The sequence below is a fragment of the Oryctolagus cuniculus genome, chromosome 9 (genome assembly GCF_051225735.1).
Source record: "Oryctolagus cuniculus isolate XC-2025 breed Fujian yellow rabbit chromosome 9, ASM5122573v1, whole genome shotgun sequence".
NCBI classification, from domain to species: Eukaryota; Metazoa; Chordata; class Mammalia; order Lagomorpha; family Leporidae; genus Oryctolagus; species Oryctolagus cuniculus.
This window is the reverse complement of record NC_142875.1, coordinates 108,321,543-108,334,858: the sequence shown is the minus strand read 5'-3', so window position 1 is coordinate 108,334,858 and position 13,316 is coordinate 108,321,543. Positions and strand designations below refer to the sequence as shown.

At 39.8% G+C, this 13,316-nt stretch overlaps 1 protein-coding gene across 2 annotated transcripts; it reads left to right on the top strand.

The window, feature by feature from the left end:
• Nucleotides 1-315: 315 nt before the first annotated feature.
• On the top strand, nucleotides 316-12,401 carry LOC138843712 (killer cell lectin-like receptor 4). 2 transcript variants are annotated; one of them, XM_070048453.2, is made up of 8 exons: nucleotides 316-461; nucleotides 1,747-1,863; nucleotides 3,846-3,935; nucleotides 5,049-5,291; nucleotides 8,229-8,371; nucleotides 9,454-9,560; nucleotides 10,956-11,114; nucleotides 11,193-12,401. In XM_070048453.2, the coding sequence occupies exons 2-7, from the start codon at nucleotides 1,749-1,751 to the stop codon at nucleotides 11,104-11,106; spliced, it is 849 nt and encodes a 282-aa protein (XP_069904554.1). In that variant the 5' UTR covers nucleotides 316-461; nucleotides 1,747-1,748; the 3' UTR covers nucleotides 11,107-11,114; nucleotides 11,193-12,401. The 2 variants fall into 2 exon arrangements, with proteins under 2 accessions (XP_069904554.1, XP_069904555.1); XM_070048454.2 differs by lacking the exon at nucleotides 1,747-1,863.
• Nucleotides 12,402-13,316: the final 915 nt, after the last annotated feature.

The window sequence follows — 13,316 nt, the reverse complement described above, 5'->3', positions numbered from 1 at the left end:
TTTAAACCAAGAGCTAAAGAAATGAGTTCTGTCCCTTGTTGTATAAACACACAAACATTTTGCCCATCTCTTTAACTGGTGGTTTGCTTTATATCTGTTACCTTTCTGTTAATGACATTCATCTTGTTTTCCACAACCATGTGTTGCTCAGCTTTTTCAGTCCATAAATATTGGTTTTGGGTGCTATTTTGCAAAGAATGCTAAATGGTTGATTAGTTGAAATGGAGGAAGACACAGCGCATGACCCTCTTTCCTTTCCTGTAAACAACAGCTTTCATCATTCAGTTTCCTCTACCACTTCACCAGGAGGGGCAGAGCATTTTGAGTCGGAGTATCCTCACTCAGAGGCAGTTCGCTTCTCGTGGTGGAGCCCCTAAGGGATTTTCGACTGGAGTGGACGACTTCTCCCTCATATTGGGGTCGGTTTCTTCCACCTGCATCACTGCACGGCGTGGATCCAGGTAACACCTGCTTTTATTCCCTTGGATCTTAGCACCTGGGTATCCTATTAATTCTACTTATTCTAGGAATATGGCACTGAACTACAAGTGACGTGGCCTGAGAAGGAGCCTGGTAGGAAAACATTCCCTCTCATTGCATTAGAATTGCATGGACTCTGCAGCGTGTCAGAATTGAGTTTCAGTGTCCAGGATGAGTTATCTTCTCTTTCTCAATATGCTATGAGTTTTGCTTTGTGTTGTGAACATGAAGAAGAGTGACTTGAGGAGTTACTTTTCCTTGGCTCCAATGATTTGCATATTATCATTCCATATTGAAGCGTTCTGTAGCAGAAATGTTCTTGTTTCCTAGTAGGAAGTTAGAGAAAATGTAAATAAGTATAGAAAATTTTGTAATTAAATATGTATAAAAGGCTATAGTTATGTGTGCAGTTTTTTTGCATATTTCCTGCTTCTTTGATATAATCTTCTCTCTTACATGAAAGTAAGAAGCAAGGTAAATTTCTAATTTTATTATTTAGTAATTTCTTTCTACATTGATATTTATTGCTAGATTAATCCTTAAAAGACCTTAACCAGAGATTACCCATAAAAAATTTTATTTTCATAAAAGTTTTGATGGCAACATCATATCCGGGAACCTAAGACATTTTTATTCAGCTTATCTTGTACAAGACACTGGACTCTGAAATGCTAACCAACTAATGATATTCACCCTCTTGTAATCATTTACAGTTGATCTTTGAGATGTACTTTGGGAAGCACTTTCTTAGAGTGTATGAAAAGAATGCGAGAGCTTTAGAAGCACTCATATGCATATCGAAATATGTATTTTTTAAGCCAAGGCATTTATACTCTTTCAGAGTGCAGAATTATTGTTGTTAGAACCAACCATTTAAATGTGTTTCAGAACTTTGAGATGGTACAAATTTGTCATAATATTTTTATGCGTATGTTGAACATTTTGAGTGAAATTGAGTAAATAGGACAATAATCTTCTGGCAATCTTTTTCTTCCGTTTATCTTTTCTGATAACCGTGGCAATGATCACTAGGATTATAAATGAGTTTAATGGAAATGTTAACAGGATTTCCCCTTCTTATATAAATCAGACTGTCTATGTGCTTGCAGGAGAAGATAAACATGTGTACAGGGAGACGCACAGACGCACACACAATTAGCTCTCACCATCACGTCGGGAATGTTCCTTCCAGCTGCCATTTTGATTTTTCTTTAGAAGTCATCGTGTAGCAAAGTTTTGATGCCAGATATGTTTCTCTTCTTTTAGAGATGAGTGATCAGGAGGAGACTTTTTTAGCTTTGAGATTTCCTCAGTCTTCTTCAGAATCGCAGAATAGATTAAGATCTGATGGCACTCGAAGGAGTGGAAAAACTGATTACAAAGGTATATATATATATATATATATATATACACACACACACAATTTATTTATTTATTTGAAAAGTAGTTTGGCACAGAGAGAGACACAGAGAGAGAGAGAGAGAGAGAGAGAGAGAAAGACAAAGAGAGGACCACTGGTTTACTCCAAATGCTGCAATAGCCGTGGCTGGGCTAGGCAGAAGCCAGGAGCTTAGGACTCTCTCAGGATCTCACACATAGAGTGCAGACACCAAAATACTTGAGTGATCTTCTGCCGCTTTCTCAGGTGCATTAACAGGGAGCTGGATAAGAAGTGGAGCAGCTGAGACATGAATGGGTATTGTGATATGGGATGCCTGCATTGCAAAAACCGGCTGCTTAACCCACTGCATCACAATGCCTATCCCCGTGTATATATTTTAGGCCTCTAAATTCACCTGTCTTGTATTGATTAGCAAACTTGAGGCTTGGGAAAAGTTCATATAGATACTTCTGATTGACTAATGGTTATAATAAGCTATTACAAGGCAGAAGAGTAGAACGGAAAAGTTGAAAGGACAGTTGGCAGAATGGAGAAATTAATGAATCCTATGAGCAGCTAATAGACTGCTTTTATTCAAATCTGGTCAATAATGATTTGTGAATCCTTTAAAAAATAAAACACATGTCCAGTGCCATGGCTCACTTGGGTAACCCTCTGCCTGCAGCGCCGGCACCCTAGGTTCTAGTCCTGGTTGGGGCACTGGATTCTGTCCAGGTTGCTCCTCTTCCAGTCCAGCTCTCTGCTGTGGCCCAGGAAGGCAGTGGAGGATGGCCCAAGTGCTTGGGCCCTGCACCCGCATTGGAGACCAGGAGGAAACACCTGGCTGCTGACTTCTGATCGGCGCAGTGCGCTGGTCACAGTGTGCTGGCCGTAGCAGCCATCTCGGGGTGGGGGGTGTGAACCAATGGCAAAGGAAGACCTTTCTCTCTGTCTCTCTCTCTCACTAACTCTGCTTGTCAAAAAAAAAAAAAAAAAGCAGAAAAGTGTTCCAAGAAAATGTAGCATATCTTAGAGAATGTTTACAAAGTGAAAAATATGTGTTAAAAACAAATTTATTCAAAGAACACATTTTAGATACCTTAAGAATATGTATCTGATGTTAAAGGCCATGAAGAAGGAAAAAATTTTCATATCAAAGGGACTTTCTAATATTTCTGTTTTCTCTGTACCTCAAATATTGTCACAATTTAAACTCTAAGCTGAAAATAATTTTTATCATTTTAGTTTGGTGATCATCAATGATATAATTTTCCAACATGCAGACATCAAAAGTAAAAGGATAGATACAGTATTGTCTACAGAAAAACAAATTGATGGTGAAGGAGGAAAAGTGGATTTCTAGAACCTCCTGTCAGGATGGCCTGTGATCCCTTTTGCAACCCAGAACTCAAGACCATTGCCTGCTTTTCCTTTGCATGATTATCTGTGATCACAGGAAGGACGCGTGTCACTGTGGACTCCCCTGTGCATCTTACGTCAGCTTCAGTGGTGCTTCAGTAGGGGCCTGCTTTTAAACCCTGAAGAACTATTCCTGTACAGGGGAATTCTGTGATGAGTACTCAGCCAGAAATTCTTTTTTGGGATTTTTAAATTTTATTTTAAAGTCAGATTTTCACAGAGAGGAGAGAGAGAAAGAGAGAGAGAGAGAGGGAGAGAAAGAGAGAGAGAGAGAGAGAGAGAGAGAGAGAGAGAGAATCTTGCAAATATTGGTTCCTCCCCAGAGAGCTGATATAGCTGGAGCTGTGTCAGGCCAAAACTGGGAGCCAGAAGCTTCTTCTATGTCTCCCACATCAACTGGAAACCTTAAACTTTAAAACTGTATTTTATAGGTTAAAATTTTAAATCACTTTGAATGATGTAGTCTTATAAAATTTTTAAAGATCTTCCCTTTGCTTCAAACAGTGTCCCTGATGGAGGTAAGTGGTAACCAGGCTCTCTCTCTCTCTCTCTTTTTTCTTTAAAGAGTTCTCAGTGCCCTGGCATCTCATTGCAGTGATTCTTGGAACTCTCTGTTTACTTCTCTCAGTGATGGTCAGAGTGCTGGAGGCAAATAGTGAGTACTGGAGTCCATCTTTCTAGTCTGAGGACCTGCAGTAACCATGCTTTGTGCAGATACTAACAGTGTTGCTCCCTGTTGAAACTCGGGGGACCTCCCAGAGGGTTCTGGACTTTGTTGGTGAGTTTTTCAGGAACACATCACACGGTGGTGTTCACTCTGCTTACCTAGTTCACTGGCTCTGAAGCTGTCTCATTCTGCATAGTGCATGGGAACATTGCTTTTGGTAGGTTATTGTGTAGGATTCTGCCATTGAGATGAGATCATTGTCAGTCTGAGAAAAATACTTTGGCTGTTTATTTATTTATTTCAAAGTATATAATAAGGAAACAGTAAGAAGAATTAATATGCACATAGAAGATGATCTGGAATTTAAGCTTTTTTCTTGTCTTTCTCTGTTTTTCTCATCTTAAGGAAAAACATGGATATACTACATTTGTATGAAATCACCTATTTTCAGATATTTCATCTATTCCAATAATAATTGTGTTATATCTTCATGTTTTTAAGTTCAGGCTACAACTATTTTTTAAATTGAGGTGGGGTGAGAGAGAGAAAGAGAGAGAAAGAATCCCTTCTGGCAGATACCTGCAGCTGGGAGCCAGGATCTCAGCCCAGGTTTTCCACATGGGTGGCAGAAACTCAACTTCTTGAGTTATTGCAGCCTCCTCTCAAGATGCTGGAGTCAGGAGCCAGGGCTTGGGCACTGCACTGTACCCGGGTGCTCAGTCGTGGGACACAGGCATCTGTCCACAAACATCTGCCTGCTAGGTTAGGTTTTTATCTTCAGAAGATGTATCATTAAATGTTAACTAACTGAATTTTGATTTGCTACTTCTTTGTAAATGATGTGGTATTAAAATGAGCTGAACTGTAAGGTATGATGTTAGCCACCAGGTATTTTATTTATGCTACCCTTTAGTGGCTATTAGTGAGAAATTTGATGTTTCTATTTCTGTGGTCAGTTCACTGAGGTGTTACTTTCTAAATGTCAAATTACTGAAATAATCATATGAGTTGGTTGTTAAAGTGAGACTTTTCCTGTTGTCTCTAATTTCACAGTTGGACCTCTTGATTGCATTTTTATGATATCTGTGCTGCACGTTTTAGTTTTACAGCTTATTCAAGAAAAGCATCAACAGCAGGAAATTCTAGGAAACCTCACTCAAATGTACCACGTCGTGCAAAATGATGACTACTTAAAGAAGCAACTCTTGGCAAATCAGTCTTTAGAATATGACACTCTCAAAAATAAAACCCTTCTAATGGAAAATGCACTGAAGTTACCCTTTTTAAAACAGAATGGACGCTGTGCAAAAAAGGATACCTTCCCGAAATCTGTGCACAATCCAGGTATGGAATAAATCTGGAAGGATTCACTGTGTCGTCTTGGTCATTTCTTCCCCTTTAGAAGCCTTGAGGTCTAATAATCAGGCTAATGCCTAGTGATCTGTGGCTGTACTGGACAGCTTTGAATTTGTGCCTTTCAGATGCAGGGTGTTGGAATCCCTGGAACCACATTTGCATGCGTAGAGCCCTGTGGTTCCCCAGACTCCATGGCAGTTTTTGCCTCCTCTCTATTGCCAGATGGTGAAACAGTATGCCAGACCCCTAGCAATTCACCTGATCTGGCCCTGTGAGACTTGGGGTGTTGCTCACATAAAATGCAGAGGCTTTCAGTAAAAATATTACCTACAACGGGCGCAACAGTTTTATTTGAATGCTGCTATAGAGATATGTTGTGGTATGTGTGTGTGTGTGTGTGTGTGTATGTTGGTGTGTCTGCCTTGACTTCAGATATTTGTTCTATATGTGACCACCAATACCAGTGTAATTTTAAAGATTCATGGAAAATGCACCTTATTAAACAATTATACAGGGATTTCAAAAATTGGCACCCAAATAAGCTTATATTTTCATGAACACTTTTTCTTTTTTTCATGAGCTTTTGAAAGTACCGTAATAATATACTCCCTGCATGATATCTGCGAGATTTGTCATAGTGTTGACATTTATACAAACACCCAAGAGATAAAAATATTAAATCTCATGCAGTAAGTACTAAAATGTTGACTAATGATGGAATGAATTGTCCAGACTTATAAACAACCAGTAAATATTCATATATTTAAAATAACTTTTGTATATTTAATTATAGTACTTAGTAGACATTTAGTTTCTATTTATAAGTTTTTATATTATAAATATAAATATATAAAGGGTAGATAAATGTTTCTACATATAATTTTAGAGATTTTATTTTAAAGATTATTTCTTTAAAAGGCAGAGTTACAGAGAGGCAGAGGCAGAGGTAGAGAGAGAGAGAGGAAAGGTCTTTCACCAGCTGGTTCATTCTTCAGATTGCCAAAATGGGCAGAGCTGGAGCCAATCCGAAGCCAGGAGCCTGGAGCTTAATCCGGGTCTCCCACAGGAATGCAGGTAGAAGGACTTGGTCCATCTTCTGCTGTTTTTCCCAGGCCATAGCAGAGAGCTGGATCGGAACTGGAGCAGCTGGGACTTGAACTTGCACCCATATGGGATGCTGGCACTGCAGGTGGTGGCTTTACCCACTAACCAGAGAGATAGAACCAGAGAGAGAGAGACAGAGAGACAGAGAAGCAGAGAGAAAGGTCTTGGCCCCATGGCTGGAGCCAAGCTGAGCTGAAGCCAGAAGGCAGGAGCTTTTTCTGGGTCTCCCATGAGGGTGCAGGTGTCCAAAACACATGGGCCATCTTCACTGCTTTCTCAGGCCATAAGCAGAGAGTTGGATTTGAAGAGGAGCACCAGGGACATGAACAGGAGCCCATATGGGGTACCAAGGCCTCAGGTGGACGCAGCCTACTACACCACAATGCCGGTCAGCAAAATATATTTTTAAATTAGAAAGCATCCTAAAATATTTTTTTAAAAACTTAGATTATTTTAATTATTTTGAAGCATCCTAGAATATTTTTAAAACTTAGACTATATTTTATTATTTTAAAACATCTTTATTGAGCTATTATTAGCATCCAAAACTGCATAGATTAAATATACATGATTTGACGAGATGGACACATGCATCCAACCATGACTCACTCTCCACAATAAGGAAAATAGACTTTTATATCACCTCCCAACGTGTCCTTATGTTGTTCACTTGTGGTAAGAACACTGACTGTGAGATCTTTAAATTTTAAGTGTATGGGCCGGCGCCGCGGCTCAATAGGCTAATCCTCCGCCTAGCGGCGCCGGCACACCGGGTTCTAGTCCCGGTCGGGGCACCGGATTCTGTCCCGGTTGCCCCTCTTCCAGGCCAGCCCTCTGCTGTGGCCAAGGAGTGCAGTGGAGGATGGCCCAGGTGCTTGGGCCCTGCACCCCATGGGAGACCAGGAAAAGCACCTGGCTCCTGGCTCCTGCCATCGGATCAGCGCGGTGCGCCGGCCGCAGCGCGCCGGCCGCGGCGGCCATTGGAGGGTGAACCAACGGCAAAGGAAGACCTTTCTCTCTGTCTCTCTCTCTCACTGTCCACTCTGCCTGTCCAAAAAAAAAAAAAAAAAAATTTAAGTGTATGATACAGCGTCCCTCACCGTGGGCACTATGTTGTACTGCTGATCTCTGGAACTTATTCCTCACACATAACTGAAAGATTACACTCAGAGCACAGAATTTTCCATTTCCCTGCCCACCAGCTCTGGACAACCTCCTTCTATTCTGTCTTCCCATGGGTTTGGCCAGTGCAGATACCTCAGAGAAGTGCAATCATGAGGAGTTATCTCCCGTGTATTGGTGTCTCCCTACACTGTGAGACTCTTGTCTTTTCAGACTATATCCTCACAATCTAATGCAGTAGTAACTCTTTAAGCATTTTAAGAGAATTATTCTATTGAAAAATTTTTGTTCAGAATAAAATACTTGGACATAGTATGGGTCTCATTTAATATTTTAACACATAAACATGGTGCAAACCAATCACATTTAGCCTTTTCATTTCCTGTCCTTTCTTTGTGTTTGGAGCCCACAAGCTCCCCTCTTCCAGTTCTTCAGTGATAATTTATCCTGGTAAAGTTTAGTCACCCTACTGACCGATGGAACACTAAAACTTGATACTGCACCTGACTGTGTTTTGGGACTTAGCTAACCTCTCTCTACACATTGCCAACTTCCACTCTCAACCTTAACCAGCCTCTAGTAATTATTATAGATAGATTTGAGCCTTTGTGTCAGTTAGGGGTGGCTGATAAACATATTGTTCTCATTCACAGATGACTAGATAATAAGAAATTCAATGACTGTCCTCACTTGTTGTAGGTAAAGTCCATGAAGTCTACTGGTCCTGTTATGGAGTAAACTGCTATTATTTTGTTCTGCAAGATAACACCTGGGAGCAATGTAAACAAACTTGCCAAAGTTACGGTTCCTCCCTTTTGAAGATTGACAATGAACATGAACTGGTATCACATACTTCTGCATGTACCCTCAATCTCATGAATGTGTCTCTCCCCTGTGACCCAAGATGCTGCGAAGGGGAGGGTGGTCCAGAAAGAGGGATCTTCAGCTATTCTTCCTATTGTGTGGGGAAAATTGTAGAGTTCAGAATCTCCCTGGAAACCCTGTCTGCTAATAAGCATATGATCCTGCTACTCATTGAGTGTTCAATGCACATGATCTATTATGACGATGATTAGGAAGGGTGAAATTTGTAATCCTCTCTCTCCAAGGAGTTTGCAGTAGTGCCACTTAACAAGAAAATATGCCTTTCCTTGGAGGAAGTACTTATCTGAACCTTTGGTAGCCTGTACCCTAGAACCACAGTTATTTTTTCCCTATGGGGTGGCAAGCAGTGGGGTGCAGCATAGTCTAGGAGCGCTGGATCAGAAGAGGAGCAGCTGGGGCTAGAACTGGCTCCCATATGGGATGCCGGCGCTTCAGGCCAGCGCTTTAACCCTCTGCACCACAGCACCAGCCTGGTTATAGTACATTTTAGACATTTTTAACATTCCCAAACATTTACTCCCTCCCTTTTATCTCTTCCAACTACTTACCTAAAAGCAAGGCTTTCTTCTGTGAGTGAAGAGTGTAATGCACACCCCCCACACAATCAGTTTTTATTTTAAGAAGTTTGTTTTGAAGACTTCTTCTTTCATTTAAGGTCATGCAGTGCTACCTTCTCTACACCATGACATATTCTTTTGGAGCATGAGTCTCAATAGTTTTCTGAAGTGCCATACATTATTTAACAAATTTCTTATTTGTAGGTATTTTAATTTAAACATTTTCCATGCTTTAACTAATTCATGAGACTGGCAACCGATTTTAATGTATATAAATCATCTCCTAAGGAAATGTAGTTTGGAAAATGAAAATATAGGTTTTGAAGTATGAGAGATTTTTCTAGGAAGCAGGGATGAAGGGTGTTGTGGAGAGTGGCAGAGTACTGGCCGTGGATACAGCTTTTGTCCCTCTACCTGTCTGTCTTCTCATTCTTCCAACAGAAGGGAACTTAGTCCCATGATGTGTTTTGTTTCCTTTGTAGGCATTTGTTCAATTTCAGATTCATGGAAATATGTATTGGATTGGATTGTCATATAGTGATTTGGAATGGAAATGGAAATGGATTGATGATGGCACATCACCTGGAATGTAAGATTCTGAAATGTATTCAGACTCTAACATTGGTGTGGGAGTTGGAAGGATTGTGTCTAACAAGTCATTGCTCATTCACACAGTTGTTGTTTTTTTTTTGAAGTAGAGTCCATTAGTAAGAACAGAATAATTAGGAAGAAAGTATTTCAGTAAGTGGTGTTAACAGAGAAGTGTTATATAGCATTATTAATGATAAAAGCATACCAAACACATGCAGTATGAGTTATGAAACACACAAAATGAAACACAGTCATTGTTTAGGTAAACATGAAGTGATTGTACCATCCTGACTTAACAGTAGTTATTCCTGGCATGGGCGCTGTGGCATAGTGGGTTAAGCCTCTGCCTGTGGCACCAGCATCCTATATGGGCACATTTCATGTCCTGGCTGTTCCTCTCCTGATCCAGCTCTCTGCTTATGGCCTGGCAAAGCATTAAAGACAGCCCAAGTCCTTGACCCCTGCACATACATGGGAGACTGGAAGAAGCTCCTGGCTCCTGGCTCCTGGCGTCAGATTGGTCCAGCTCTGTCCATTGTGGTCATTAGGGGAGCAAAGCAGCAGATGAAGACCTCTCTCTCTGTCTCTTCCTGTCTGTCTGTAACTCTACCTCTCAAATAAATAAACATTAAAAAAAAAACACTCTAGAATGGTCTTGAGCCCTCCATTTAAGCAAAAGAGAAAAAAGAGTAATCTCACCTAAGAATTCAGAATCACAAAAAACCCCACATATGTACTCCTGCCTCTACTTAAGCCTCAGGCTAAGTGTGAATCTACTTCTTGCTGACTGATGAACATATTCAAGGAGGTGCAACATCTTATTTATCCATCATTATAACTAAGTAGGAAAGTAGTTCTGCCACCTAATGAACCTTTTTTTTTTTTTTTTTGATAGACACCATGCTTTGATAGTTTTCTGTGGATTGCCATGGTGTAGCTTAACTACTATTTATCGATGGGGAAGACAAAGAAATAAACCAAAACATCAATCAAACTATCTAATCTCTGACTGTATTTCATTCTGTTTTTTTCTCCTTAAAGTATATTTTCATGAGACCTGGTTATCTGTGTCACAGAAATTCAGTTCTACTTTTCAAATTCTCACTTCTATTAAACAAATAAAATAAGAAAGTAGGTTTGGTATATTATGATCCCAAAGCCATTTTGCAAAGTAATTTTTCTGCTGACCAAAAGTTCAGAGTGTGGAACAAACTGGGAGATTTTAGGTAAATGTCTTTAATGGGCTACGAATAAAGAAAATCTTTCGATGTTGAAGTTATGAAGAACATTTATATTTATTAGGAATTTAAGAAATAGAATTTAAAACGTTCATGAAGATGTCATTGGAAAATTCGGATTTAAACAGTTGACCTTTGTATTTTCTGTTCTGCAGGAATTTGAAAATGATGAGTTCACCTCCTAGGAGAGGAAAATGTGTATTTTTGTCCTCAACAAGATTAGCATATGGCAATTGCTCTAGAACCTACAGTTGTGTCTGTAAACAGAGAATTAATTGTAATTTCCCTTCTTCAATGTGCACTTAGAAGAACAGGTAACATTGGAAATGCTGCCCTGCTTTTGTGTCCTGTAGTAATTTGGGGTCACTGCTAACACCTGTTTCTGACTGCAGGGCTCAGTGCAGTGTGGACACAGGAGCTGGAAGAGGAAGCACATCTTCTCCTGAGCCCTGATCAGGATGCCAGGCGCCATCTTCTTCCTGTGGGGAGTGGGAGCTTCATCTTTGGGAGCAGCTGTTCCTCTATTGTGGTTCTGAGGGATCATTCTTCCCGCTTCCCAGAACAACCCGGGACCTGTTAGAGCATCCTAATGCGTGGCCTGGATCTTTTCCTTACCAATAGGATAAAACATGTCAGTGATATCAGACCGTGGAAGTACAATTAAGAACTAGGATATAGTTATATTTTTACTATGTAGAAGCATACCTCGTCTTTAAAACTATTTTGTTACAGAATTTAAATTCAAATTTACTGAATAGTTGAAAGAATACTACAAGACAGACCCATGCAACTTTTACCCACAGTTATCAGTTATTTGTATTTTGCTGTGTTTTCCTGTTTCTCCTTCACATTTTTTTCATTGTCGATCCATCTGAAAATAAATTGAAGATATGTCCTGGTTTCTGAATATTTTCGAAGAAAAGGACTTTGTCTTATATAACCATGCTGCAATTATCAAAATCAGGAAATTTAGCAATGATACAGCATTATGATCTAATCTATAAACCACAATCCAATGTGTCCATTGTCCTAATATTGTCATTTATGGGTATTTATCTCCATGTTCACAATAATACAATGCATTTAATCATCATATCGATGACATGTCCTTTAATCTGGAATAAGTGTTTAAATTTTCTTTGTCTTTCTTGACCTTGAAATTAAAAAACGTCAACCTTATTGAATTAGACTATCCTTACAATAGACTGTACCCATTTTAAGTAATGAGGGATATAGGTGTTAATCTGTTTACCTCTCACACGCTAGCAAATCAAAATCTAGAACATTGCATCAGCTCCAGAACTTCCATTCTGCCTCACACCAGCTACCTGGCCCCTGTCCACCAGCGATGCTCTTTCTGTTACTATCAATTTGTTTAGCTTATTCTAGAACTACATGCATCCTGTGCATTTTTTTTCCTGGCTGCTTTTGGATCAGCATGTGCTTAAAATTAATCAGTGGTTTTTCATGGATCAGCAGTTCCCTCTCTTTGTTATTTAGTATTCTATTGTTCAGCTAGAGCACATCTGTTCACTCAGTTATGGACAGTTGATACGTTTCTCATTTTTGGCTACTGTGAATAAAGCTGCCATGAACATTTATGTGTGGGTCTCTGTGTGGGGATATATTTCTGTCTCTTTTTAATAACTCTCTAAGAATCTGATTTCTGGATCATAGGTAAGTACATGTTTAATTTGATAAGAAGCTCATATACTGATTTTTAATGTAGTTACATCATTTTACTCTCCCAGTAGCAAGAAATATGAGTTCCAATTGCTCCCCATCATTGTCAAGATTTTCATTTTAGCTCTTGTGGCCAGTGTTCAGTGGCATCTGGTGTTTTTAAAGTTATATTTCTCTATGCTTATTCTTAGACATTTTATATAGTTTTAGTTTACATGGATGGTTTGCATCGATTTCTAGTTATTTTGTATCTGAGAACAGTGTTGAGGCTTATGAGATGCAATTGTTTTTGCACTGTTACAAAGACTTCCTCAACTGGATTACTTTGGAGCCATTGCAGATCGCTTGCTCTCTCTTTTTGTCTTCTTTCTCTCTCTCTCTCTCTCTCTCTGTCTCTCTCTCTCTCTCTGTCTCATTCTCTCTCAGTAACTGTGCATTTTAAATAAATAGATATACCTTAAGAATAAATAATTAAATAAAAGAAACCCAAATCATGGTGACAGGGCCACATCCCCTCTGTGACCCTGTGTGGAATCCTCCCTTGCACCTTCCTGGCATCTGGTGGTGGTCACCGAACCTTGATCCTTGGTGATGCTGCTACTTCTACTTCTTTTTTTCTTTCCAAAAAAATATCTATTTGAAAGGCAGAGTTACAGAAAGAAAGATTGAGAGAGATTTTCCATCTGCTGGTTCACTCCTCAAGTGGCTGCAGAGGCCACTGCCTTCTCAGGCACATTAGCAGAAGCTGAATTGGAAGTAGAGCAGATGGGCATCGAACCATCATCCATATGGTTTTCTGGCATTGCAGGCTGCAGCTTAACTTGTTTTGCCAC

Bases quoted from the DNA above. Each gene is read 5' to 3' on its own strand.
- LOC138843712 (XM_070048453.2), top strand. From the start codon at position 1,749: ATGAGTGATCAGGAGGAGACTTTTTTAGCTTTGAGATTTCCTCAGTCT. The intron at 3,936-5,048 runs GTGAGTACTGGA...TGCACGTTTTAG, and splicing joins CAGAGTGCTGGAGGCAAATA to TTTTACAGCTTATTCAAGAA. The intron at 5,292-8,228 runs GTATGGAATAAA...CACTTGTTGTAG, and splicing joins GAAATCTGTGCACAATCCAG to GTAAAGTCCATGAAGTCTAC.